The sequence below is a fragment of the Sodiomyces alcalophilus genome, assembly GCF_042370955.1.
Source record: "Sodiomyces alcalophilus JCM 7366 unplaced genomic scaffold ACRALscaffold_1, whole genome shotgun sequence".
Taxonomy (NCBI): domain Eukaryota; kingdom Fungi; phylum Ascomycota; class Sordariomycetes; order Glomerellales; family Plectosphaerellaceae; genus Sodiomyces; species Sodiomyces alcalophilus.
In genome coordinates this window covers 3,265,010-3,291,925 of record NW_027263532.1, presented here as the reverse complement: position 1 = coordinate 3,291,925, position 26,916 = coordinate 3,265,010, and the positions used below count along the sequence as shown (strand labels likewise).

Here is a 26,916-nt window from a genome sequence, read left to right as displayed (position 1 = left end):
TAGGTAGGTAGGTAGGTAGAGAGGTTGAAAAAGACAAGATTCTATCTGTAGCTGCTACAAAGAAGAACTCCTGGGCTGGTTGATCCTCGAGGTATACGCTACGCGACAAACTTGGATATGATACATGCCACGGTTGGACAAGGGCCTCGGGAGTGACGGGTGGCAACAGTACCTACAGAGCAGTGTGCTATAGCTGTACGAAAATCAAGGCACGAAGCGGGCGGGGTACGGGGACAAAAGGGGAATCATGGAGATTTCGGATAATTACTGCAGGTCCATGGCATTTGCCATTGTGGTAGGAATGGGCAATTGTGGTTGTCGATGCTCCTAATCCTAGTTCTGAGAGGCGAGAGTAGGAGATAATGCTCCGGAGACCGCCCTGTATTCTCCACTTGGACCTCAGTTTTGTTTCGCCATCTGACACCAGCCCACCAGTACAACGTGCAAGATAGGTACAAAGTACCTATACATTGTCGTTTGTGATAGGTACCCTGGGTTGTACTTACAGTGCAGAGGGATGTAAACAGGATGCGAGGTGAGGTACGTTATACTTCTGAGTACATATGCCCACTATAGGTAGTGTATGAACCTTGAGCCCCTGCGTCATCCAGACGCAGAGGGCAAGCATAGCGTCACCGGGTGGGTTTGCGAGTTTATAATGTACTTCGTACACTTATTTACTCCCCTGAGAATTGATGGTAGCGTGCGTTGTAATATCTTCCGATACGCGACACCGATAGAGATGGTCTTGGCGTGGTTATACCGTCAGCTGCATTTTTCGTTTTTGGATTTCTAGTTCTTGTTATCCGGTAGTTGTTGGTACGCGAAAGTGGACTACTCCGTAGACGCGAGTCGACCAATCGGGACCAAGGCCTTCGGCAGAGGACTCTTGTGCCTTGCATCAATAGGGTACTTTGCGGTTACCACGTTTTACCCCCAATTTATTCTGTATTTCAGGTATCTATGGGGCATTGATACATGTGTCCTTCGGCAGCAAACAAAGAGATGACCCACTCTTTTATGTCTCAGTATCTGAGCAACATACGAGTCAGGTGACACCGCGCTGAGCACAAACCGCCAAACTGAATGCGGGGGTACCCAAAGGTCAAACGCGTCTTGCACCTTTTTCTGACTCTTCCCTCCCCGCAAAACAACCGCGCGACACCATTCCGACATTCATCTCCCACACACACGCACACACACAATCTCCTGCACTTCATAGTATCGCGTCCGTCATTCACCTCACCATGGCTGAAACCGGCTCGACCCCGCGTATCACCGCCCAATATCTCGACTCGTATGTCGGCCGCAATGTCACCATAACCGGTCGAGTCACCCAGCTCAGAGGCGACACTGCTGTCCTTGACGCCGATGGCCCCGTTACCGCCATCATGGATCGCGTACGTGTTTACTCCGACTCCCTCCATTCGAACCCTGACTTACACTCTACCTAGGATTCTCATCTGGTCAACGGACATGTCGCCCTACTCATTGGCAAAGTGAACCCAGATCTGTCGATCAAGGTTCTGAGCTCAATGGACCTGGGTACTGATGTCGGTAGGTTGACCTATCCATTGTCTCTCCTTCCCCTCCGCGGATTTATTCCGCCGTCCATGTTCGTCCGTCTTCTAACTGCCCAATGCTCCCTAGATCTCGAGCTTGCCTCCGCCGTCGTCGAGACGACCCACAGCTTCAGAGAAATCTTCATCCAGGAAACATACAATTGACGACGTGCGCCCGGCCACTATGACCCCGCCTCCCGACCGCTGCCCTCATCAGACCGCGTCCATCGTCAACATCCTGAGCGGGTGTCCATGATGTGGCCGGCCGCCGAATCCCTCGTCCCTGATACAACACCTGAGCCGGAACCCCGCCGGCGGGACGATGACGCCGCCGGTTTTCCCCCCTCTTCCGTCACGCTTCCCGTCCGTCCCAGAGAGCCTGACAGGCCTCCGCAGCATGCACATTCGAACTGGGCAAGGAACTCCGTCCCTGCCTCTGCGAGACATCACAGTCCATCATCACCGTCATCATCATTGTCATCATTGTCATCGTCGTCATCGTCGTCATCATCATCATCATTCTTTTCCCCCGAGCATGAGCCTACAGGTCGCACCGCTTCGGACCATTTTCACTATAGAGAGGAGGATCCGAGTTATAGAAGAGAGAAGCACGGTCAGAGCCGTGATACGTCCACCCTGGGTGGCTTAGCATATGAAAAGTTGGCGGACGATTCGGAGTTGGTGGGTGCCGTGCTGGACGGCATTGGACGGATCACGGTCACCATGAGGCTGGATTCCGGTGGGCGCTGGAGGATCCGACGGGAATCGAGCCATCTCGAGTGGTTCTAGTCGAGCCACCAGAGCGGTCTTGGAATGCCCAAACTCTGTCGTCTGATGTAGTTATTACCGAACCCCTTCTCAGGTGCACCGTCTCACCTTTCCAACGTTGCACCGTTTCCAACCCCGAAACCCACGAATGACTTGGTGGATTGTTCTAGTGAGGCAAGCAAGGGCGGAATTAGAGGAACATATTGGCAACATGGTAAGGGCTCGGGTTCAGTGGCGTCGCGAATGGCAGAGATGGTTGCCACATGATCGTGCTGGAGGGAAACCAACGCCAAGTGGCCGACTCTCTGGCCGAATTACAGGCGGCGCTGCGGCGGGAGCTCTGCTGCAGGGTTCACAATCGTTATACGATGCTCTCACGTACGCCATCGGGCGAGCATCCTACTATGTTCCGGAGCTCAGACTCCTCGCCCGGCCACTGCAATGGCGATGTTCTCCCGGAAATCTCGGTCTGGTCATCCTTCGAAAAATAGTCGTGCCATCGGATCATCTTCTCAGTCTATCCCATGTCGCCCAACGAGGGGTCGACCCCCAGGATAGTTCCGCACGTAACCCATGAAATGCTTCGACTGTTTCTTTCTCAACCGTTTTCTCCCGCCCTCATTCGCTGCGCCCGGATATGCCTGGTTCGCAAGCGTTATTTCGAATGCCTTTAAATATTTGAGAGCAAAGGACGTGTAGCTTGTGACTTGAGACATACGGCCCAGAAAGAGAAAGAAAATCAACATGGGGATAGGAAAAGCCGCTTCCTCAGTGCACATCGACAGTGTGCTTCTTGTCGCCTTGGAAGAGTGGACTGGACTGCTCGTCATTCTGTCTTGTCGGCGCGTTCCCTCATTGGGATGTCGGAAGCTACTCGCCGGAACGTGGGGGCTCGGGATCGGGAGACAGGGGCCGAAGGACTATGATAGGTGCGCACCCCTGACCTCTCCGCCCGCAGGCGCAGCAGCCACTCTCAGTTTGCCGTCAACCTGTTTTTCTCTCTTTCGCCTCTCTCCCGAACGAGCCGGATCGACAAAGTATTACCTAGACGATCCTCACTTTTCGAGGAATTGATGGACAGCTGATCAAAGCTTGTCGAATCGATCAGCTTGTCGAATTGATCAGCTTGTCTTCAAATCGACTCGCTTTCACAGAACAGCAAGAACCTCTGCTATGAAGAAGAGTCAAGGACAGACCTCACGCGGCGCCTCAAGGAAATTACCGTTACGTTGTATACATACAACGTACATATGCAAGGGCAGAGGCGGGAACTAAGAATCTGGCCATCCCAGGTAAACAGCTACGGCACTCAGGGGTATCGGACCTACGGCTTTTTTTCCCGCATCATCGTGTGTTCTCGGCGATGCGAAAAAGGAAAATCCCCATAGTCTCACCCACAAGAACGGGCTGGGCATTGATGGCGACCGCCTTGGCTGTCCTGTCCGTTAATGAATTACCAAGCGGTCCCGTCATCTCTGGCTGGACCTTGTCCCCCGTTCTTGAAGCTTCGAAACCATGCCACGTCTTATCTACGGTGCTTCAATCTCCGAGCGCTTGGCCGCCCTCATGGAGGATGAGTACGTTGTAGGTACTCATGAAGGATCATGTCTTTAATCTTACCAGCATAGTCGCTCCTGCATACCGGGGTCTATACGGAAGGCGGGCCTTGCTCTGATGGCCACACGTACTTACCGTGGAAGGCATTAAGAAGGAACAGGAAGGCATTGCCCAGACCTTCGGCTTCCACTCCGAACCAAAAAAGGCAACAAGAGGGTCAATGGCGTGGCCTTGGGTTACATGCCTGCCCCGGCGCAGCACCCGTCGTGATCCACGCTGGTGGATCGTCGATCGATATATAGGGACGCCTTGTTCTCTGCTGTTCGACCTAGGAAGCTTGCTCGATTCTGTTCTTCTTCAGTCTCCCCGGATCCAGCATCTTCAAGACAAGGAGTACAAGTTGCCACAATGCGTACCACCGCCCTTTGCTCCCTCGCCCTCCTGGGCACGGCCGCTGCCGCCGTCATGCGCCGCGATGACTGCCCCGCCCCCGACGTCAACCCCTTCGAGGGTCGCCGTGTGACCGTCAGCCACGGTTACGCCGGTCAGCTCGAGCAGACCTTCGACTCGTTCATCGCCGCCAACGACACCCTCAACGCCCGCAAGGTGCGCACGGTGCAGAACACGGGCACCTTCGTCTGGGCCCCCAGCATTTCCGGCCTGGACGCTCTCGATGCGACCATCTCGGCTGCCCGTGCCGAGCAGATCCAGGGCGGCGTCGACCAGATCGTCGGCCTGGTGCTCTACAACGTCCCCGACCGGGACTGCAGCGCCGGCGAGAGCGCCGGCGAGCTGTCGGGCACCGACGGCCTGCGCCGCTACAAGGATGAGTACGTCGATGCGTGGGCCGACCGCCTCAGCCGCGCCTCGGACCTGACCTTCGCCATTGTCATCGAGCCCGATGCGATTGGCAACATGGTCACCAACGAGGGCATTCCTTTCTGTGCCCAGGCCAAGCCCATCCAGGAGGAGGCCATTGCCTATGCCCTGCAGAAGCTTCAGTTCGACAATGTCCACCTGTACATTGACATTTCCCACGGCGGCTGGCTTGGTTGGGCTGATAACCTTCCCCTGAGTATGTGTTTTATTCCCCTCCTTTGTCCTTCGACCTTGGGTACACCAGACTAACATCCTTCCCCCCTCCTTTAGCTGCCCAGCAAGCCGGCAAGATTGTCCGCATGGCCGGCAACGACACCAAGATTCGCGGCTTCGTGACCAACGTGTCCAACTACAACCCCTTCCAGGCCGAGGTCCGCGAGGACTACACCGAGTGGAACCCCTCTTGGGACGAGGACAACTTCGCCCGCTCCCTGGCCCCCTTCCTCGAGCAGGAGGGTCTCCCCGCCCGCTTCATCATCGACCAGAGCCGCGTCCACCTGCCTGGTGCCCGCGAGGAGTGGGGCGAGTGGTGCAACGTCTACCCCGCCGGCCTCGGCAAGCAGGGCCTCACCGACGCGAACCCCCTCATCGACAGCCTCGTCTGGGTCAAGCCCCCCGGCGAGAGCGACGGCCAGTGCGGCATGCCTGGTGCCCCCCGCGCCGGCGCCTGGTTCAACGACTACATGATCATGCTTGTCGAGAACGCCCACGAGTCGATCGTCCCGGCCGACTCTCTTGAGAGGGCCCGCCAGCCTTGGTGGCCCAACAAGAACTAAGTTTTTTTATTCTCTTTCATTGTATAATGGGGGGTGTTTGTTAGATCGCGATGGCTTGGTGGTTCATTGGTACCAGGACTGTACGACTTTACTCTCCGACTAGACGCTAGAGTAGACAGCGCTTCCAGACATACAATTTCTTTTTGTCCACATTCTAAAGTGATCCTTTGTCGGCAGTGAATGAATTCCGTGCTGAGAAGAAATGATTTCGTGGTGCAGTCACGTCCCTTAACAAGTGACGAGTGACTCGGATGCACCCAATTCACCGGGTAAAAAACACCATCAACTTCAAATACAATGAATTTACAATTTCTAGTACTACATAGCCAGTGGTTCTTCTGAAGGACATGTTCAAAATCGGTGTAGCAGAAGACGTATTGATTTTTTGAGAGTCTCTTGAAGTTGAAGCTTCAGGTTGGTTGTAGCGTTGAAGATGGGGAAACGCGTCGGTACGCGTTGTGGGACAATTTACCCGTATTCGTACGAAGTACTTGTTAAACCCCACCGTAGGATACAGGAATAGACAAGATGAGATTACGTGATTGAAAACTGATTGAGATAGGTAGGACCAGGAAACCAGGGAACCGGGAAATTACACAAACCAGACGGCACGGTTTGCGAGTCGGATGTCAGGCTCAGTTCTGAAGATGGCTCGCCAGCAACCAACTGTCTCTAACATACTGTCCGTAACAAGAGGGATATCCGTCTAATGATCCGCCATATTGTCCACGTCCGACCTTTTGATACGAAGGGAAGATTTTTGTCAAGTTGGTGGTATTGTATTGGAGATTGAGAAGTCCAGGAGAGGAAGTCTTAGAAACTAGCCAATAACCGAAGAAAACGAAATAAATGTCGATTCGGACGATTCTCGGGACGTCGGGATTGACGTTGTCGGAGGAGCCAAAGATGGTAAGGAGAGGCGCGGCATCCTCATCTGGTTAGTCCGGGCAGTTTGTGGCACAGAGCTCATTATGTCAGCAACCGCCAAATGCCACGACTGTCACTGTTATGTAAAAGTACCATATTAGGTCGCGGGGGATCTGGGCATTACCTTAGGTACTTCTATGGTCTCTGCCGAGCAAACGTACCTATGTACTTCGTACAAATCCACGTCCTGGGCACGCGTAGGCGGGGCACATCTGCGCGACATTTGTGTCGACTTACGTGTATTCTGATATTACGAATAATACCCAGGGGCCAATTCATGCATAAGTTATGGAAATATACATACATACCTAGGTAGGTCTTGGTACAAATCGTCCGTGTATAGTAACGCTGCAGAAGCATCGAAAAGTTCAAACTCGCATGCTTCGAAACTACTGTTGAGTCAGGAGAACAGACGAGAGTAACTCCACAAGGTTTCGAAGCGATTGACATGTATCCTTGCGAAGTGTGCACTGTACACTCACTGTACGTATGTGTTCGTACCTATGTACAACGTATGTACACACTGACGCGTTTTATTCTTCGGCTTCCCCACACCGGGAGTCCCCGTGCGCCACACGGAAGTCTATCCCGGAGCCGTGGTTGACACCCTGTGCCCGCAAGTTCGGACAGCACAACCCGCTCGACTCAGGTAATTGGCCACGATGCCACATGCCTCGACTGTCTGAGAACAGACGCGGATTTCGGGATATAAAAGGTGCATCATCCGATAATGGCGGATATCCATTGTGGCCTGGGGGATTTTAAACGTGTCCACTGTCTCCACTGAGCTTTCTAACCCCCCCACGCATCATGAAGTTGTCTGTTCTCCTAACGACTTTGGCAGCCACGGCCCGCGCAGCCCCATATGACGGGGATATCGTCCAACTATGGTAAGATGCATCTCCAACTCAAGATTCCTCGTCAGATACCTCCGCGACAACATCATTCTCCATTATATCCTAGGGACTGAAGTCTAACAGTGAGCTAGGAACGAGCAATGGGCAGATTTTCGAGGCGTCGGCACGGCACTGCCGCCACCGCTGGTACCTGCAATGATGCATGGTGCCATGTATCTGGCAGCCGTGCTGACCCAAAACGATTCTCTTCTGATCCAGCAGGCGGCCGTATCGATAGCCGCCCACGGAGTATTGGGGAGTGTTTACAACGGCAGCCTCGCCGTCCAGGATGCCATCGATGGCAAGCTAGAGATCGTCCTAACTGATCTCGGGTCTGGTGGGTGCAATGGAAACGCCATTGCCAGCGCCAGCTCCGTTGGCCGCGAGGCTGCAGCCGAGCTTTTGACCAAACGCGTCGACCCGTGCTTCCACGAGCCCCCCGAGTACACCTGGGGTCCCCCACAAGCTGGTGTATATCAGCCCACCGAAGGCCAAGGTCCCGTGCCACAGGCTCCCCGTTCCAGGTGTCTCCGTCCGTTTGCTGGCGTGGGTGACATAACCCGTTTCCGGGCTCCAGTCCCTCCGGCGACCGACTCTGAAGAGTTCGAAGACGAGATTGAGCTTCAGCTGGCAAAGGGGGCCCTAAACAGTACGTCCAGAACCGACGAGGAGGCGGATATTGCTTATTTCTGGGAGGGACCCCCTTTTTAGTACGTTATACCCCCTGAACTTCCCCCTACTCTTCGTGCCAAGTACTCGCATATGAGACCACATGGGCGGAGATGAGACCCCATGTCCCAACAAAAAGAATGATGGCGTCAGAATTCGGCTAATATGGAAACTCAAAGCTTCTGGAACGGCGTCGTAGCCGAGATTTTCGGCGACCGGTACAAGTCCGACGTCACCAGCAGCGCCAAACTCTTTGCCGAGCTCAACTTTGCTATAGCAAACGCCTACATCACGGCCTTTGACAGCAAGTAAGGCAATCCATCTAATCTCCGCTCCTGGGCAAACCGCTGCTGCTGCCTGCAAGGCCGAGCTGGTATGCCTTCTCTTCATGGCACCTACTCATAAGACCCCTTACAGGTATCATTATAACCTGTGGCGGCCCATTACTGCCATCCGCCACCCCGATCCCTGGGTCCGTTCGGGGCGCAACATCCACGACCCGGACTGGCTGCCGCTCTTGACCCCGACCCCATTCCATCCCGAGTATACCTCGGGCCACTCAACTTTGAGTGCCGCTGCGGCCGAAGTCATCCGGCAGTACGTGGGCGACACCATCGACCTGACCGCCTCGGTACAGGTGGAGAGACACGACAGGGGTACCGTTACCCTCTCTTTTTCCAGCCTGTCGGACATGGTTGAGAGCGTCCATTACAGTCGAGTATATGGAGGGGTGAGTTTTATTTATTTATTTCCTTTTCATTTCATTTTTTCTTCTTCTTCTTTTCTATGATCTTCATTTGGCCGTGCTTGCCAGAAAGGCCATACGAGGGCCTGCTTTTCCCTCACAGAAAGTACTGACCTGAATGCAGGTTCATTACATGTTCAGCTGTCTAGAGGGACAAAAGTCTGGCGAGGACGTCGCGCGCAGCACCCTCGAAAATTTTGACGCCTTCTGGAGGGAGTTCTGATGCACTTGGAGCACCCTGTATATCAGGCAAGATACTCTTCCGAAATTTCCCTGTAATCTCCCGAGCCCCGGTTCCTAACGGACTCCGGATCTGGCCCCACTTTTCGGCATCCATGTGGGTCTCCGGCTTCCGCATTCGGGGGACGGACTCCGGAGGTTACCTAGACACTTGACAGGGACTTCCTACATTGATTGAGTATATTCCCCATGGGAGAATACCCCGATACTCTTGTTCTTCTGTTCCTTGGTATACATTTCATCCTTCGACGCTGGGAGCTGGGATGCACGCATATACGATACATGATACGGCTCCATTGCTAAAGACATCAAACTTGCTCATATGCACTCAGGTGCATTTCAGGCACCCTCTGGGCCATGATCATCCGGTTCATCCCACCATTACAACGGTACCAAGATGGACTTGCACCTCATGCCTTTTCACCCAGTCTCGCGCCAGACTCCAGTGAGACGTAAAGTGCACAAAGTCTCAGATGCCGCTAATACCAAGTCCGCAAATTCATACCAAATGCAGTTATATTCATTTCTTATGCATAAAATTATGCTTCCTGACTCGTGTACCATTCTTACGAAGTACATACGTCCTTCACCGCACTTTCTCACTCACTCTGCTGCCGTCCAGTGACATGGCACGTCTCTCCTTGCCATCACCCGCGTCACCTCGTATGCAATGCTACATTGTTTCTACCGCAGGTATGTAGCTGAGGGATTGCACACATCCTCTCAGTAAAAGACAAAGGCCCGGACTTCGAGGCTCTGACGGGGTATGCCGGATCCCAGCTCCCCCAGATCGAAGGAGCAGTGCGGAACGGCATTGACCTGGCCAGTCTCGGAATCATACGCGTTGAAAATGACCAGTTCGGACTCTAACTGGTCTGGCACGTAATACCACTTGTGTTCCGGGTTGTAGTACACCTGGTAGACCTCGTTGGCGACGGTAGGGAAGACCTCGTCCACGGCCAGGAGGTCTCTGTCTCTGTCCACCGACTTGGGGTCCAGGTAGGCCATGGGGAAGTCTCTGCAGGGACCTGAAAGCGGTTTCCAGACACTAAAAAACAAGGCAGTTGCTAGTTAGACTACACTAATAGACCGTGTTTTCGTTGCCACAAGTGAGGAGGGAGGGAGGGGACGAGGCAGAGGGGGCACACTCTGCGTTCAATGTTCTTACTTGATGACTTGATAGCGTCGCTTCATGACGTTTTCCTTATCCTCGCCAAAGTACTGCTCCAGCCTCCCGTCTAGTTCCTTGGTGGTGTAATCTTCAATCCAGTGTGAGACAAAACCGTGTGAGACAAAAAGCGGACCGCAGAACGGCACGGGCCAGAACATACCAATATGCGCCGAGAGCGAAGGCTGCACCGCATCCCAGTCGGCCTCGCCAACGTTCTGCGTTGGGAAGGACGGCGAACGCTTTCGGAGCATCCAGTCGAAGACGGTCATGCTCTTGGCGCCCAGGGCCGCGCAGACGCTGCGGTGCAGGGCGGGGAGGTAATTCTTTTCGATCCAGTCGTCGTCATCAAAGAGCTCGGGCCGCATATCAGCCACGGACGCCTCGTCGAGCTTCGCGATGCTCATCCCGTGGTCCTCGTAGCGCAGGCCCGCGGAGCGGAGGTTGTGGATCTGGATCCCCGGGAACGAGTCGATGGTGAAGTTGTTGGGCGGGAGCCCGGCCGCCGGCTTGTAATGTAGAATGTAGGGCTTCTCTGTGGCCAGGCGGTCGTTGTCCTCGCGCCGGACGTAGCGGATGGCGGCGGTTACCGTGTCGGCCATCGTAGCGGATTGGCTCTATGCGTTCTCGCGCCCAGGGGTGGCGTATACTGAAAGAGTGGATAGACTGTGGTTTGAAAAAGGGGGCAGTGAATGTTGTGGGGAGAAGCAGCGTATCCTCTACTTCGATCTGGAGGGAAGTTGGAAGACACCCACGAGTCACGAGCCACGACTCACAATCCGAGACTGTCGCATCCAGTCTTTTTATCTTACATTTCGGTCAGTGGAACAAGAGGCTAGGGTGACACCACCAACCACCACCTCCTCAAGTCCTCTCCTCCTCTCCTCGACCAGGCGGGACGTGAAATTGAAACATCGCATTTCTGATGCAGCGCGGGCGCCGGGCGGGAAGAGACACAGATGATACGCAAGGAAAGACCCAATCAAATTGATATACATCCATTGATACACACTCCTCGGGGGTGACTGGAGCACTTGATAACCATAGTCACACCCTGGGTGGTGGTAGTTTGAGCAAGTATGAGCAAGAAGAGGTTCAACAGTCCAAGCAGATATGCGAGACGCGGCATCATGGGATGCCTTGCAGATTTACACGTCTCGAGAACCAACCCTTCGACCATGCACAATGTAACCATCCCCTCAGTGGTGTCAGGCGGAACGTGACATGTAATCTGGGGGTCTCAGTACGTGTGGATGTGAGAGGGGACGCAACCAGACTGAGCCGTGGAAGAGGACGCAACCAGGCCAAGACAGAGAGCAAGCTATCTGCACGTTCGCGACGACGAGACAGACCAAAGTCGCGACATTGTGCCGCGTGTGGCCTCTCACACGATATGGTACCTCGACCGCGACTCGTCATTCCGTGCTCATAACAGTCGAAAGTCCCAGCAGTCAAGAAATCTATATAAAGCCGTCGACATCCCCGTGTCCAGAGTCTCGATATCTCCTCCTCACAAGCAACAACCCACAAACCAAACCAAGCTACCATCACTACCAAAACAAACACAAACCCCCCCTTTTCCAAACCCAAACCTCCAACGCCAAAATGCACGGAACTACCAACAACGCCCAGACCCAGCCCTGGAAGGGCACCTGGCCCCCCACTGCCGCCGCGGCCACCCAGAACGCTGCCCTCCCCCAGAACCTCTCCGCCGAGGAGCTCACCAACCAGCGTGCCTACGGCAGCCATGCCTCCAACACCAAGGGCCGCATCGTCCACATCAACTGTAAGTACAGAGCCCGAGTTGTTGTTGTTGTTGTTGTATGTGATTGTTCTGTCGAGCCAGGAATCCGCTGACAGTTCGTTCTGCAGAAACAACCTGCCAACATCCTCGGGGGACCGTAAAGGCCATGTGCTTGGAACGGCATCTCGACCTGGCGGTGATACTGGTATGACTGGGATGGAAATTGAGTCTTGTCCGCTTTTCTCTCCAGTTGTTACCGTGCAAAGTTGTTTTCGGGCGTCTACTCTAGCAAGATAACTACACACATTCCCCCTTAACTTGGTTCCTACCGCAATTGTGATCTCCCAAGTCATTGACATGTGGTAAAGGCGGCGGCGGTGGTGGTTGTTGGCCAGGTCTATTATTCTATAGACACAAGTTCACAACAAGTTCGGTCAGGGGTAGATTCAGACAATAACCGGCCTCCCGCGGATAGACAGCAGAAGTAAGCAAAGTTTGTTCAAACACTATATTCTGGCTAAGGGCAAGTAACTTAAGTTATAGCTTCCAAGACTTAACTTTGCTCTCTGTCACAGAGCAATACTCCCTCTAGTCATACTACACCTGCCACCGTCTTAGTGACAGTGTCAACCTCGGCTGCAGCATCTCGACTCTCTCCCGCTGCTACAACTCCCCACCTCCCTCGTCCTCAGAAAACAGCCTGGCCAAGCCATAAAAGCTTTCAAGCATGGCCATGCGCTTCTCAGCAGCCTCAGCACGGTCCCTCCACATCGTACACTCTCGCCTGGCCTCCTGCAGCTGCTCGGTCAGCGTCGCAACATCGGCATCCTCCTGCGCGCCCAGATGTAATTTCCTCCGGAGTGTCGCCACCTCCTCCATCTGCTCTTCGAGCTCTTTCTGAAGTCTGCGGACCTGTGCATGCAATGAAGTAGAGTGGGGACTGCCACCCGCCACAATCGGAAGGTCAAGGTGTTTAGCCCCTTCTAAAGCGCGTTCGCGATCGCCTCCGCCGCCGGCTGATGTCCGTAGTCCCTTATCCGTACTGCCGCTGCCGTATCGTGGCGTCACTGGCGTCTGTCCTCTAGACGTCGTCGTGGCGTCCTTTGCAGAGTCCTTGATCAAAGGCGCATCGTAGGTCAATCTTATCAACCGGACAGACCTGGGCGGTGTTTTGCTGCGAGACCAAGGCCAAGAGGCTCCACCGACCTCGCTGTTATCAGTCCGCCTCTGAGACCGGGGTACTGATGAGGGGGCATCCGGAAATTCTCTCGCAGCGCCTTCCCACATGGCAGCCATTGCCTTGACACCGCTTGGCTTCGAGGCCGAACTGTGTGACGTCCCTCTGCCGTTCGAGAAACATGCTCCCGAGACGCCTGTTCTAGTAGCTTGTGGTTTCAACGGTGTCGTCATGTTGTCGGGACCCTGTGGTGTACTGCAGGTTTGAGGCGGGCGACCCTGCAATGTAACACCTGTCGTCCCTTTGGTCGAGCAGCCATTCTCAGATTCATCTTCACACTTGCCATGCCGTCTAGGAGTCCAAGGTGCTAGCAATACCGTCTCGAGAGACTTATTACCCGTATCATAGGAGTTCTCACTGGTCAGTTGAGATTGCTCAGTGTCCGCCGCAGAGAAGATACGGGAAGTGGTTCCATCATCAGCATCTGCGGGACGAGTCGAAAGGTTCCCACTATCCCGTGGCGGCTGGTGCTGCCACTGTGCCGTGTCTACGCCTGCTTGCCTTGGAGCCGTGTCATCATGTTGCCTCAGATCGGTGCACATAAACTTCCGCAACCGGGTAGCCACAAGGCCGGAATCGGAGCCCTGGGACAGAAGGTTGTGGTGTTCGCCGCCGTTCTTAAGGAGGGTCTGGGCCGGTGACAACCTTGAAATCAAAAGGTGGTTGGGTTTCCCCCCGTCTTCGATGCCCGTATACTGACACAACACTTTCGACTGAATGTCCATTCGTGCCAGACTCGGCTTTGTCTTCAAATTGAAGGGCCCGGTGCTCCCTCCAGGCACCTGCTGCTGCGCCTGGTCGTCCTTGGAGGCTTGCCCATTCCATAGTCGAGATGTCTTGTCTTGTAGGGAATGACCCGCAGAGGTCTCGGCTGACGTATCCGCGGCACAGATTCGATCAGGCGATGAAATAACGGAGGTCTTGGGGCGTAGTCTCTTCATTGACAGAGTATCCGTCCAAGTCATGTTGGATATGGATGTCGGTGCTTTCAGCGTACCTGGTCCTAGAGGTAAGAAAATCGAAAAATAGAGGGCCAGGCTCATCACAACTCTTCAAGGAAAGGGGGAAAAGCACAGTACATACGACGAGTCGGGGTATGGTCGTCCAGGGTCCGGGATCTCCCCCGTGGTTCTGATGATGGAGAATTTGCCGCCCGACCTCGGGGCTGCTTGATTACGAACCGCTGCGAGATGGATGATCTCAGGGCTCCCCCTTTGGTGGCCTCATCTTCACTGCGGCGACCTTGGCAGGACAGCACCGAAAAGCTCCTCATTTCCCGCACCACGTCCCGCCAGTGCGAGATGAGCATCTCGGCGACATCGTTGGCGAGCCGAACGTCGCTCATCTTGTCAACCGCTGGTAAACATTCAGCTGACTTGGGCGCCTTTCGCGGCCGCTCTCTCTTCAGCTTAGTAGGTGTCAGGGGGGACAGCAGAGATCCCCAAGATGGGTCGGCTGCAATTTTGTTGGTATAGTCGGCGAGCAGCTCGCCCACCAGGAGCGGGCCAAAAATGACACCCAGGGCGTGGTATCCCATGAGTTCGGATGCAAATGGGGAGCTTCCTGGGCCGTCTCCCTGGGCCGCATTCTCCGCCTGTTGACCGATGAGTGACAGCAGACCAAAGACGGCGCAGACGAGCTCGCGGCGGAATCGAGATCTGAGCGTACTAATGGCCAGTGCGATGAGCCGCGCCCGCAGTTTGATTTGTCGTGATTGGTTGAGGTCGGCGGCGATCTCGCTGCGAAAGTGACTATGGATAGCAACGAGAGCATCAAAGACGGCCACACAGCCGATGATGCCTCCGGGGAGAACGGCGAGAAACCGCTTAAAGACCGAGGCAACGTCATGAACATCGGCTCTGATATGGTCAGGCAGGTTCGGATAGCGGATAGTTTGTGTGACCCCTTTGTGGCCTCTGTCGTCGCAGTAGTGATCGTACAATGCGTTGATGGTGCGAAGGGACCCCGGAATACGGAAGATGCCAGGGGCCATGGTCCCTACATTGGAACGAGGCAACCCAGGGTCAGCAGAGTTCGCCTTCTTCTTTTCCATCTCGGAGAAGGTAGTCGGCCCTACCATGCTCGGCCAGATACTGAGCCGTTGCTCGGAGACACGTCGGCAGGATGAGGGATCCGGGAGCAAAACCGGGAGGTAAGCTGAGCCAGGACTGGCCGCTCAGTCTCACCATGGTTTGCAGAGTCAAGGTCTTGGCTTGCTGCTTTCGTGACTGCACCAGATGGAGAGCCAAATCACTGACACTTCGCCTGCGCCGCGAGGAACGTGATTTCGAAGACGATTGCGATGAAGTGGATAGCTTGCGACCGTCTTGTGCCTGGGGCTGCTCCTCGGGCGGCTCTTGTTGCTGTTGGGATGGCGCGGGTAGCACCCGGGACCACCAGCTCTTCTTCTCCGGCATGGTGGATGGCGTTGTGTTTCGCTTTTGACAACTGTCAGCGAGATCAAAAAGAGAAAAAAAAAAAAAAAAAAACTATGTAGTAGCAAAAGAATAAAATCCATGGGCGCTCGCTGAAGGCTACTTACCTTGCCCTTTGCAATATCCTCCATAACTATTGCTCGTATTCCATTCTGCCCCAAGTTAGTCCACGGAACGACAAGACGGCACAGACATCACAATGCAGTCGAAGGGACGAAAAGGATCGTCACCTTTTTGGCCAGACGGTTGTACTCGACGAGAAACAGTGTCCTGTCTTCGATCGCATCCGTGTCGGAGAAGATGAGGACATTCCGGCTCGACATTGTCCCAGTCGCATCATTTGAAAACGTCTTGCCGTCCCTGGCTTCGGAATTTCCTACAGCCGGAGGTATGACTGAGCTAGGGATACTGGGTCGAGTCTCGCATGACGTCCGCTTGGAAGTTGCGGGCATGGCGAAGGGTGGGACAAGAGGACTTGCGGGGAGTGGCGCTTAGGTTACAGTCTTGTCGCGTCGCCGGGTCGAGGTTGTTTTTTTGGGAGGCAAAAGAGAATAAGGATAGCCTGTGATTCTGGTGGTCGAGCTTGGAATGGTGTTACAAGTGCTACGGTTGTAAGGCTGCATGAGTTCGGAACAGACTGTGGTATGCCAAGTGGTGGACGGGAAGAAAACGCAAGGGCACATAGGAAACCGCAGCATTGACAGAGCCGAGGGAAAACCAATGCGCAATTTGGATGAGAAGCAGGGGAAGGGGAATCGACGCTCGACATCGGTTCAGGCGTTGTTTGTTGTCTCAGGAAAGTCTGGAGGAGCAACGTGAAGGGCAAGAAGGAGGGACAGGGAGAGGTGAGGATGACAGAAGGAAAAGAAAGAAAGGCGGCAGGAAAGATGGATTGCCCGTAAGAGAAACGCGTGATATTGACAGCGTTGATCCAAGCGAGGGAAGCCCCTGCCTTGCAGAGGTAGTATGGCCCTTCTAAGAGGCCAGGCCCATTCGAAGCGCTGCATCATCCCTTCTCCCGGACCGTGGATGCAAGACTTCGCATGACGAGGCACGAGGTGGCTAGCTGCACTTTCCGGGTAACGGCAGCGGCGGAGGTGACGTGAGACTTGACGCGGCGGACGACGGACGAAGACAACGTCAGAGCAAGTGGGATCGCCGGAAGCCGTAGTAGAAAGACTCTATGCCCATGTTAGCAAGTCCAGCAGCAGGTCCCGCAGCAAGTCCAGGGTATGAGAAGCCCGGGATGTGTCGCATCTGATGATTTATATGTGGCCGTTGTTCAAGAAGCAGGCGACTGCTCGAGAACAAGGACCTTGGTCTCATGGACCCATAGCTCTATGTTTGAAAGATGGGGAGGATTTTTGTAAAGAAAACAAGAAAAAAAGGGAAAAGAATCCAAAGGGGAAGGACAGGAAGGAATCAGAGCTAAAGACTCTCCCAAACCTCTCTAAAAGCCCTTTGCCATCCCATCGTTTGGATATGATTCCTCCCAGTAGAAAAGCCAGTCATCCACCTGTCAGACGCCGTGCAAATGCTCCCCGTTCCTGTCCGTAGCCTCCCATCCTGTAGTCCCGTCCATTCTCTTCATCCATCTCATCCTCCCAAATGGGATCCAAAAAAAAATGACGTCTTATTTTCGTTGTGTCAGGTAAAAAGCCCAGCCCTAATACCGACCTACAGCCACTGAGAAGAATAAACGGGCTGCAGACTATTTAGTCGTCCTCTTCGCCGTAGAGGAGGACGTACTTGAGTATGTCCGACAGGGCGATGATGCCCTTGAGCCTGTTGTCGTCGTCCACCACGATCAGGCGGTGCACTCTTGATTTGCGGACCGTGTCGAAAATGGAATCGAGCCGGTCGTCGGGCGAACAGGTGTAAATGCCGGGGGAATCGTCGGGCCGCTTGCACAGAGCTTCCCCGACGCTGGCGGACAGCTCGTCGTAAGCGCCGCCCCTGATGCAGGGGATGATGTCGACCGCTTCGAAGACGTTGAGCACGCGGCCGTGCTTGTCGAGGATGGGGACGCACGAGATGTCCGACTTGACCATGCGGTTGACCACCTGCAGGACGGAGGTTCCCATGCTGGCCGTGACGAGGTTGGTCCATGTGCCGAGGCCAATGTCTTTTACGGGCTTCTTGAGGAGGACGGTGTTGTGCTCGTTGTTTACCGCGATGAACTTGAGTATCCTGTATTGCGTGATGACGCTGACGACCATCTCACGACCCGTCTCGTCGTCAACGTCGATAAGCGGGATTCGGCGGGCCTTGGTCTTGAGCATCCGGCGAAGGGCTTCGTAGAGGGGCCGCATGGGGTTGACTGAGACGGTTTCGAGGGGCGAGACGCCAATGGCTTTTTCGATGTCTGGTGAGATACCTGCGTTAGTATACCAACGCAAGAAATCTCCCGCTGTCCAGGCTTTCTCGCATATTGGAATAGGTGGCATGACCTACCTCGTAAGCTGCTGAGCCGGAAGTGTTCGAGCTTGCTCATCTCATGGGGAAACTGGCAGTAGTATTGAATGACATTGATGTAGTCGGTGGCTGTCAACAAGCCGGCGAAGGTGGAGGTGTGGGAGTCCCATAGCGGGGCAGAAACGATAGCTACAAGTTATGTTAGTCTAGAAGGTCGACTGTGGAGGAGGGGACGCAGAATGATTTTCGATGTGGGATGGTGATATAGTGTTAACGTTTAGGGACGTCGAGTCGTACAGTTCTGGATAAAGATATTGAGGCTTTTCTTGATTAAGAGGTCGGTGTCGAGGACAATGAGCCGGAAGGAAAGAGGTAGGACATCGTAGCTCGTTCGGACTTTGAGGAATTCGCGAATCGATCTCTAGAAGGCGAGAGGAAACGTTGGTTAGCGATCCGGTTGGACATGGGGAGTTGTGGTGGTGTCTGCGCCAGGATAACGCCCTGAGCCCTGGAGGTTGCTACCCCGCATGGGACACGACGGCCGGGGTCTCAGGTAACTATGCGCAACGGCACGCTCGATAATGTTGCTGGGAAGATGGAATAGAGTCGAAAAAATGGGTTGTTGAGGCGAGGCGAGGCGAGGGGACAAGGACGGGGGAAAAAGCACGAGTGAAGGAGGACAGAACAAGGGAGCGCCGAGAGGTCAAATTTTCTTACCAAACCCTGCATCTGTTCCTTGTCGAGCGGACTCGGCGGCTTCGCAGGAGGCGCGGGCGTGGGAGTGGGCATGGTCGGGAGAGCTGCTGTGACTGTATGGAACGGCCGAGGTCGAAGGTAGGAGAGGGGAGTGACGAAAGGAAGATCGCGACTCGGGGCGTGGCGATGAGCATGTGGTCGTGCGATGGACGCAGCCGTAGCGAAGACGGGCGGGGCCGCCGATGTTGACGCGGGCGCGGTTGCCAGACCGGATGACGACGATGAGGCTGGCGGCTGTAGCTCGGTTTTGTGCTTTTCGTCGTCCTCTTGTTCCCCTTCTGGGGGTTGATCCGGTTCGGGTTGCGATGGAGGGGATTGCAGCGATGGGGACTGGGATGAGGGTGGAGGTTGGGATTGCGGAGGCGGTTGCGATGGCTGTGGTGGTTGCGACTGTGGTAGTGGTTGTGGTGATTGTTGCGATGATTGTGCTGGATCCGGTGGCGGGGGTGGTGATGATGACTCGTCCGCGCTAGCATCTGGGGCATTCGGTTTCGGCCCTTGGCTGGCGGCGGGGTCGTCGCAGTGGTCGGTCATGATCGGTTTGCACGGAGCCGAGCCAGATGGTCAGACTAGCGCGTCCGTCAAAAGGTGGAAATAGGTACAACGTATTCGAAACGTGGCCAGAGAGCCCCCGGACTTCGAGTCTCTCTCGTTTCTCACCATCCGGCGGGCTGTGTTGGACGACAGAGAGTGGGAAGGGCGAGTTCAAATGGGAAGCCTGGTTGGGGGGAGGGAGTAAAGGAGGAGTTTTGTCGTGAAGCGGGCGGTCGGAAAAAGGAATGAGCGACAGTCTGCAGATAGTAACCCCTAGAGTCGTATACATGCGGACAGGGATGAAGGGGCCCGCTTCGTCTGTGGATTGCTCGATCGACGGATGGATTGCTTGGTGGTTGGTCGATCGGAGAAGGGTTGAGAACTGAGGCGGATGCTGAGGTATGAAGAAGCGGTGATTATAGTTCTGCCTTATTACTTCATCTTGTGCCAGCCCCCAGATTGGATAAGATACCTATCGTAAACTAGGACGTTTTCTTCCTGTTATTTGTGTTGCACAAAAAATCCATATACATACATATATGTATATATTGTATTAATCGGAGGTTTGATCGGTATGGTCTCTTAAAGATAGCAGGCCCTTCTATGCCTACGAAGTATGCCAGGGAGGTAGAGGGACGCCCTGGGAATCTTAGGGCACTTATGTATTATCGCGGGTTGTCCTGGGAGAAGATTCTACGAAGTAGGATAGCGCTTTGGGAGAACGGGACGAACACGGACGATAACCGCAGCATGACGTTGTATGACCTAAATTACTAGGTGCCTGTACGTTATACTCGAGAGGCACTTTTAATGACTATAAGACGAGTTAACCATGCATTGCTCTCTAGGTACACAATTACCCCAGACATATCCTATACAAAAATGAATATTCGTAATATCCAGAGAGAGTTTTAAGCCTGATTCCCGAATATGTCTAAATCGCTGCCTCATAAGCTTTTGTTTTATTCACCTACTCCGCATCTCATAATGCTTCAAACTCGAGTTAGTCTGTCCTTATAACGTACGTATACCTGCATGCACTATATGAGTTGGGAGCAATTATACCGTAAATGCAGAACTGCTATAAGGTATTTCAAGAGTCTATGTTGGTACCTTGCTTGCACCTGGGTTCTGGCATTGATGCTATTCTGCCAATCCAATCGTACCTTCTCTCCCAAACATTACTCATCAGAATGGTATTTAGAAGTGTCAGGACCAATCATTGAATCGACCTTGCCAAATGAAAGAATAAACACTGTACGGGACACCTATAACTGGTAGGTACACATATCGTCGTCTCCACTATCACAAGGTACCTAGGTACTTACGTACCCGGCCCTCGTACCTGCTCTAGCAGCGCCTGAGACTTGTCCCCACATCCTATAGTTGAGCTGCCTTGGTACGTTGCCCCAGCACAGCGCGAGCACCCAAAGTAAACCCTTGCCTGCAGCAAGTCTGGCACCTTCCCTCTTTCCCCATCTCACTGCCTCGACCTCAGCTAGTCCGCCCGCCCGCCCGCCCGCCCGCCAGCCAGTCTAACCAGCATCTCGTGGCCCTTGGCTCATCTCCAGAGCTGCATCGACTTCGTTTCCTTTCCATCAACGCTCATCATCAGACGACACACGTTTCTCCCGAACCAAGTCCCTGCCTCGTCGGCCCACCGGCTTGCTTTGCCACGCGGACCAAGCTATTGGCAAGGCGTCATTGCCTCACCTGGCCGGGGAACAGGACGCCAAAGAGCAAGTGAGCGCACCACTCACGACGGGCGATCCGAATACGCGGAGGACTATTGACTTCTGGGGTCTGGAACCTTGCGAACCTCGCGTCTCTTCTCTGCCTGTTGACGAATCTCAACCTGTTTCGAGCTCGTCCACGGTGTCGGCTCTCCATTCGCGGCGTGACTCGCAATCCATCGAGCGACAAGCAACAAACCCCGAGCCAACGACATCGGACACAACACAGCTTCCGTTGTCTTCAGCTAGCTGCAATCGTAGCTCCGACTCAATCACTCTACCATTGATCCCTTTGTCGGACTGACTCGTCAATCGTCTCTTTACCCAAACACGACCTTCTTCCAACCATGGGAGTTTGTAGTAGCTCTTGTTGCGGAGGTGAGTCCCAGCCTGGGCTATCCGTCTCATCATCTTGCGTGCCTTGGATACACGTGCTAACTCATCTTTGTAATGCAGGCCGCGCCCGTGACGGCCTCTACGAACCGGTGCTCGCCGACAGCGAAAGGGAGGCTGTCGCCGACCTTCTGCAGTATCTCGAGAACGTACGTTCAATCCAACACCAACCTACCAAGCCTCCCTTCTCCTCCAACGTCTCGCGGTCGTCGTCTTTTCTCTCTCTTTCTTGCTTTTTTCTCTCGTGGCTCATCCGCATCACTAACTTTTATCTAGCGTGGCGAGACCGACTTCTTCTCCGGCGAACCACTGCGCGCCCTGAGTACCCTCGTCTTTTCCGAGAATATCGACCTACAGCGCAGTGCCAGTCTCACATTCGCGGAAATCACCGAACGCGGTAAGTTATAGTTGGGGTGGGCGACGCTCGTGTTGTTGCTTGTCTTGCTGCGACGGAATCTCCTTTACAATGGAGACTTGACAAACTGACCATACTTCATAGATGTACGAGAAGTCCACCGGGACACTCTCGAGCCGATTCTGTTCCTCCTACAGAGCTCCGACATCGAAGTACAAAGAGCTGCCAGTGCTGCACTCGGAAACCTAGCTGTCAATAGTCGGTCTCACCCTTGGCCCCGCCACTCCTTTTGAATATGGCTAATCTAGGACGAAAATATGTAGCCGAGAACAAAGTCCTCATCGTCCAAATGGGTGGTCTCCAGCCTTTGATCCGACAGATGCTCTCCCCCAACGTCGAAGTGCAATGCAACGCTGTAGGCTGCATCACCAACCTGGCCACCCATGAAGAGAACAAAGCAAGGATTGCTCAGTCGGGCGCTCTCGGTCCCCTGACGAGACTGGCCAAGTCGAAGGATATGCGTGTCCAGCGCAATGCCACCGGCGCCTTGCTCAATATGACACACTCGGGTAATTTTCCTACCTACCTATCCCCCCGGACCCTGCTCCTACATTCGTGCAAAGAGTGCCTTGCTAACCAGCCACAGACGAGAACCGGCAACAACTTGTTAACGCTGGTGCCATTCCGGTCCTCGTCCAGCTTTTGTCCTCGCCCGATGTCGACGTCCAATACTACTGCACAACGGCCCTTAGCAACATTGCTGTCGACGCTAGCAACCGGCGGAAGCTTGCACAGACCGAGACCAAACTAGTCACATCGCTCGTCGCTCTCATGGACTCGTCCTCCCCCAAGGTCCAGTGCCAGGCCGCGCTGGCCCTCCGGAACCTGGCCTCGGACGAAAAGTATCAGCTCGACATTGTCCGCTCCAGCGGCCTGGCGCCCCTACTCCGGCTGCTGCAGTCGTCCTATCTGCCCCTCATCCTGTCGGCCGTCGCCTGCATCCGCAATATCTCCATTCATCCCATGAACGAATCACCCATCATCGAAGCCGGCTTCTTGAAGCCTCTGGTGGATCTCCTCGGCTCCACGGATAACGAAGAAATCCAGTGCCATGCCATTTCCACTCTCCGGAACCTTGCTGCCAGCTCCGACCGAAACAAGGCCCTCGTCCTCGATGCTGGCGCCGTGCAGAAGTGCAAGCAGCTGGTTCTCGACGTTCCCGTCACCGTGCAGTCCGAGATGACGGCGGCGATTGCCGTGCTTGCTCTGAGCGACGAGCTCAAATCGCATCTCCTTAATCTCGGCGTTTTCGAGGTCCTCATTCCACTCACCGATTCGCCCAGTATTGAGGTTCAGGGCAACAGCGCCGCGGCCCTGGGCAATTTATCTTCCAAGGGTGCGTCTCGCTCTTTCCCCCCCTTGTTCCATTTTGTGGACAACGTTGTGCTAACGAGATGGATGGCTAGTTGGCGATTACTCGGTATTTGTGCAAGACTGGGAATCTCCTAACGGTGGCATACATGGGTACCTGATCCGGTTCCTGAGGAGCGGTGACGCGACGTTCCAGCACATCGCGATATGGACACTGCTCCAGCTCCTCGAGTCGGAAGACAAGAACCTTATCCAACTGATTGGCCAGGCGGAGGACATTGTCGACCAGATCAAGGCAATCGCGAACCGCCAAGTCGAGCCAGACAACGAGCTCGAGGACGACGATGAAGGCGAGGTGGTAAACCTTGCGCAACGATGCCTGGAACTCCTCGGACAGGGCACAACCAAGACTCACATTGAGGGTTGATCAGCCGAAACCGACTGTCACTTGCGTTCCTTTCTCTCTGTCTTTGTCTCTGTCTCTCTTTTTTTTTCTTTTGTTTTTGTTTGGTGGATTCCCTTCGGGAGGCATATCAGCACGGCAAAGGCGCCAAAGAGGAGGATGGAAGGAGTTAGTGGAGTATATTGCTTGACACACCAGACTGGCCGATTTTTCTTTTTGCTTCTGGGTTGGTATCGCCGCTCGTCGACGTCTGAGGTGAGCGGTAGCTGTTGTGTTGGAGAAAGCTGGAGGAGGATTCGGAGCGGCCATAGAAGCGGTTTCCGGATGCCATGGGCTGTGATTTTTCGTTGAGGGTAGCAGTGTGCGAGGACTGGAGCGAGAGAGGTGGGCGGTTCTACTTGTATCATGCATTATGACCATGGTTGGGATCGGCATTTTTTTCTCATCCCTACTGGTTTTATTTTCCTTGGCCGCCATTGATTCCCACCTACTCACAGAGAATACTGGGCTCTACGCTATTGTAATTAGAACAGAGTCGTGGAGAAGAAGTATTGCATTTAATACTTGTTGCGTTTATAATGCCGCCGTTCTTCTATAGCAGGGCCCCAGATGATGTGACGGGTTGGTCGGTAGGTAGTGTACATAACAAATAAGATTATCGGGAAATAATAACACAACATGCCATAGGATGTAGTGACGACAAGATTCCACGTTTCTCAGTGAAACTCCCAGAAGTGGTGGTGTTTAAGAGAGCCTACTTGCTGGGATGGTCTCTGATATCGTCGTTCTTGCCATGGTCAAGGCGATGGTCTACCTGGCCGCGCTCGGAATTCTTGGAGTCTTGGAAGCCATTGCGGATCCATTGGGCTTCGCTCGGGGGCCATATCTTGGCCAGGACTTTGCCCCTAACGAGAGCCAAAGGGAGGGGTCCGAAGAGCCGGGAATCCCGGGACGATTCCAGGTTGTCGCCTGTTATCCAGCAGTGGCCTTGGGGTACCTGATGGAGCGGGGAACGCACAAGGTAAGTCGGACGTCGTCGGATGGATACGTATGGATATGCAGATAAAACCCGGGGTTTCGTTGGTAGAGGGGCATGAGTGTGATGAGAACAGGGGACGAGGTGGGGGTTGAGGAAGCGATAGGAGGGGGGGAAAATAAGAAGGAAACGAGCGAAGCATACCTGTATCATGACCTGAGAGCCGGTATCAGGGTCACCATGCAGGACGTAGTCGCCAGGCATGCCCATGACGCGCTTCACGCCCTGGGCGCGGCGGAAGAGGGGGATATCGTAGAAGATGACGTCGCCGACGTGGACGTCACGGCCGCGGCGGTAGTACTTGGAGACGAGGATGTAGTCGCCATAGACGGAGAAAGTGGGAAGCATGGAGCCACCCGCGGCGCCGCCGAAGGAGATGCCGTATTCCCAGAGGAGGTGGCAGGCCGCGAGGGCCTTGAGGGTGCCGAGAGAGACGAAGAAAGGTGCGGATGCGGTGCCGCGGTGACGCTGGTAGTAGGCGCGGGCCCACCCGAATGCGCTGAAGAGGCGGCCTTTGGCCATGGTGATGTTGGCCTCGGGGATGTTACATAGTATATCTCGTCGTCTATCCCTGTGTTTCTGGGTCGAAGCGACGGGGGGAGGTGTGGTGAGGTGAGGTGGTGAGGTGATGGTGCCAGTGAGATGAGAGACGTTAGCAGGTACATATTTTGAGGTACTTCAAAGTCCATCAAGTTAAGTTGTTGGGGAGCTTGGACCAACTGCACCCAGAACAGAGCTTGTGATAGGGTGGATTCACGTCAGAGGTGACCCACTCTCGACGGCGTTTGAACGTCGGCAAATGGGAGAGAAACGTTCGACTTGAATCTGTTCCTCGGCCAGACATTCACTTGTCGATTAACCCAAATCGAACTTCAAAAGCTGTACTTCTAGCTCACTTTTTGTGTATTTTGACCGCCAATGGCTAGTATAGAGCACGCAACATCATCATGAAACCCACGCAATGCGTCTTCAATAGCCGCGTCGCCCTGTACAAGGTCTTCGTCGCCCCATTTCAGTCCGTGGAGACGACTGCGAGGCTCGGTCTCTCTCGAAGACGCTTCATACTCGGTCCCAATCCATCCCCCCGACAACACACAGTCGGCCCATCAGCGACATGGAGACCTCTTTCATCTGCCACCGCGGCGGGCACACCCTTACCACCTTCCTCCCCACCCTCCCGCAGCCTACACACAACCACCCGACGCCTCGCGCCCCCCCGCGGCAGCGCACAGCCCGACCGACTTCCAATTGATCTCGAAATCCGCGACAAGCGAATAATGCTCCTCGACGACAACAACAACATCACGGGGCCTTTTTTCACTGGGCAGATCCTGCGTAAGATGGACCACAAGATCGACATGCTCAAAATGATCACCCCGGCCGCCCCGCCAGCGGAGAAGAAACCAGGCAGCCCCGGCGCAAGCGCGGAAGGGAAGGACAAGAAGCCAGCGGGGCCGCCCATTGCCATCTGCAAGATTGTCGACCGGGCGGAGGAGAGACGGCGTGCGGCGCAGCGGGAGAAGGAGCGGAAGGCGAAGGCGAGGCAGGCGGCCAAGTCGAAGCAGAAGGAGGTGGAGGTCGGATGGGCCATTGCTCAGCATGACCTCGACATCAAGCTCGGGCGGGCCCGCGGGTTCTTGGAGAAGGGGTACAAGGTGGACGTTGTCGTGGCGCGGAAGAGGGGCGCCCGTGCCGCGGATCGGCCGGAGATGGAGGAGTTGGTGAAGAGCGTGCGTGAGCTGTTGACTAGCGTTCCTGGCGCGAAGGAGCGGAAGGCGTCCGAGGGCGACTACGGAAGGACGATGCGATTTTACTTTGAGGGGCAAGCCCCCAAGGACTGATTCATTTTGGAGGGTAAGACGAGATGGATCGGACGGGTTGTATTCTACTGTATACTATGCTCTGGATGAGTGAGGACGTTTTGCATTGTCGGGTATTCGTGGCGACTGTTGATGTGAGGTGGTCAACGAGCGGTTGAAAGGTTTCACAGAGACCCGGTCTAGAGGATATAACACAGGCGTTGTATCTGCGGGTGAGTGCGAAGATGCTGTGAGAACTGCTGGCGGCAGAGAGGAGGGAGTGAACGGTCATAAACAATGCCGACGAGAATCCCGAAAGATGTACAAATATCTCTAGGTATATGCCGGTGCCTTAGTTATCATGTACCTATAACCCCTTTCGGCTCTCCTATCAATTCCAACTTTGAAGTCTAGCTAGGTTACATCATGGCTCTAATCACTGCAGCCAGATGCGTTTATATCTCTCGTCTCTTGAAGTACTCAAATCGACTGACTATTGCCTAACATCTAAACACCTA

The 26,916-nt window shown here is 54.5% G+C and overlaps 11 protein-coding genes across 11 annotated transcripts; 7 read left to right on the top strand and 4 right to left on the bottom strand.

Annotated features, from left to right (window-relative positions):
- Positions 1–1,128: 1,128 nt before the first annotated feature.
- On the top strand, positions 1,129–2,893 carry ACRALDRAFT_1078851 (uncharacterized protein). Its single transcript, XM_071018825.1, has 3 exons — positions 1,129–1,400; positions 1,455–1,557; positions 1,651–2,893. The coding sequence occupies exon 3, from the start codon at positions 1,815–1,817 to the stop codon at positions 2,349–2,351; it is 537 nt and encodes a 178-aa protein (XP_070879443.1). The 5' UTR covers positions 1,129–1,400; positions 1,455–1,557; positions 1,651–1,814; the 3' UTR covers positions 2,352–2,893.
- ACRALDRAFT_1053849 (uncharacterized protein) lies at positions 1,248–1,727 on the top strand (the record flags this gene model as incomplete). The annotated part of the gene is made up of 3 exons (XM_071015794.1): positions 1,248–1,400; positions 1,455–1,557; positions 1,651–1,727. 3 exons carry the CDS (start codon positions 1,248–1,250, stop codon positions 1,725–1,727), a joined length of 333 nt encoding a protein of 110 aa, XP_070879444.1.
- Positions 2,894–3,781: 888 nt separating the features above from the next.
- ACRALDRAFT_1078852 (glycoside hydrolase family 6 protein) lies at positions 3,782–5,693 on the top strand. Its single transcript, XM_071018826.1, has 2 exons — positions 3,782–4,962; positions 5,037–5,693. The coding sequence occupies exons 1-2, from the start codon at positions 4,296–4,298 to the stop codon at positions 5,540–5,542; spliced, it is 1,173 nt and encodes a 390-aa protein (XP_070879442.1). The 5' UTR covers positions 3,782–4,295; the 3' UTR covers positions 5,543–5,693.
- Positions 5,694–7,279: 1,586 nt separating this feature from the next.
- ACRALDRAFT_2093151 (uncharacterized protein) lies at positions 7,280–9,002 on the top strand (the record flags this gene model as incomplete). The annotated part of the gene is made up of 5 exons (XM_071022621.1): positions 7,280–7,359; positions 7,458–8,075; positions 8,214–8,342; positions 8,452–8,764; positions 8,904–9,002. 5 exons carry the CDS (start codon positions 7,280–7,282, stop codon positions 9,000–9,002), a joined length of 1,239 nt encoding a protein of 412 aa, XP_070879441.1.
- A 740-nt stretch (positions 9,003–9,742) lies between these two features.
- ACRALDRAFT_1067028 (uncharacterized protein) lies at positions 9,743–10,789 on the bottom strand (the record flags this gene model as incomplete). The annotated part of the gene is made up of 3 exons (XM_071017404.1): positions 9,743–10,067; positions 10,188–10,257; positions 10,351–10,789. 3 exons carry the CDS (start codon positions 10,787–10,789, stop codon positions 9,743–9,745), a joined length of 834 nt encoding a protein of 277 aa, XP_070879440.1.
- Positions 10,790–10,879: 90 nt separating this feature from the next.
- Positions 10,880–12,388, top strand: ACRALDRAFT_2015469 (uncharacterized protein; the record flags this gene model as incomplete). Its single annotated transcript, XM_071019803.1, has 9 exons — positions 10,880–11,009; positions 11,057–11,087; positions 11,119–11,208; positions 11,256–11,406; positions 11,448–11,637; positions 11,680–11,977; positions 12,030–12,196; positions 12,281–12,290; positions 12,361–12,388. The coding sequence occupies 9 exons, from the start codon at positions 10,880–10,882 to the stop codon at positions 12,386–12,388; spliced, it is 1,095 nt and encodes a 364-aa protein (XP_070879439.1).
- Positions 12,389–14,248: 1,860 nt separating this feature from the next.
- ACRALDRAFT_1073722 (uncharacterized protein) lies at positions 14,249–16,128 on the bottom strand (the record flags this gene model as incomplete). Its single annotated transcript, XM_071018138.1, has 4 exons — positions 15,834–16,128; positions 15,711–15,755; positions 15,246–15,606; positions 14,249–15,166 (listed from the first exon to the last, which is right to left on the bottom strand). Coding segments are annotated over exons 1-4 (1,545 nt in total), but the record flags the coding sequence as incomplete, so codon positions are not given.
- A 1,190-nt stretch (positions 16,129–17,318) lies between these two features.
- Positions 17,319–18,891, bottom strand: ACRALDRAFT_2091179 (uncharacterized protein; the record flags this gene model as incomplete). The annotated part of the gene is made up of 4 exons (XM_071022575.1): positions 17,319–17,968; positions 18,058–18,207; positions 18,316–18,439; positions 18,736–18,891. Coding segments are annotated over 4 exons (1,080 nt in total), but the record flags the coding sequence as incomplete, so codon positions are not given.
- A 1,918-nt stretch (positions 18,892–20,809) lies between these two features.
- ACRALDRAFT_1046407 (uncharacterized protein) lies at positions 20,810–23,587 on the top strand (the record flags this gene model as incomplete). Its single annotated transcript, XM_071015447.1, has 7 exons — positions 20,810–21,419; positions 21,498–21,583; positions 21,711–21,831; positions 21,934–22,047; positions 22,098–22,358; positions 22,436–23,185; positions 23,244–23,587. The coding sequence occupies exons 1-7, from the start codon at positions 21,389–21,391 to the stop codon at positions 23,585–23,587; spliced, it is 1,707 nt and encodes a 568-aa protein (XP_070879436.1). The 5' UTR covers positions 20,810–21,388.
- A 730-nt stretch (positions 23,588–24,317) lies between these two features.
- ACRALDRAFT_1027205 (uncharacterized protein) lies at positions 24,318–25,121 on the bottom strand (the record flags this gene model as incomplete). The annotated part of the gene is made up of 2 exons (XM_071014813.1): positions 24,318–24,560; positions 24,744–25,121. The coding sequence occupies 2 exons, from the start codon at positions 25,119–25,121 to the stop codon at positions 24,318–24,320; spliced, it is 621 nt and encodes a 206-aa protein (XP_070879435.1).
- Positions 25,122–25,444: 323 nt separating this feature from the next.
- ACRALDRAFT_1059771 (uncharacterized protein) lies at positions 25,445–26,825 on the top strand. Its single transcript, XM_071016099.1, has one exon. It carries the CDS (start codon positions 25,547–25,549, stop codon positions 26,438–26,440), a length of 894 nt encoding a protein of 297 aa, XP_070879434.1. The 5' UTR covers positions 25,445–25,546; the 3' UTR covers positions 26,441–26,825.
- Positions 26,826–26,916: the final 91 nt, after the last annotated feature.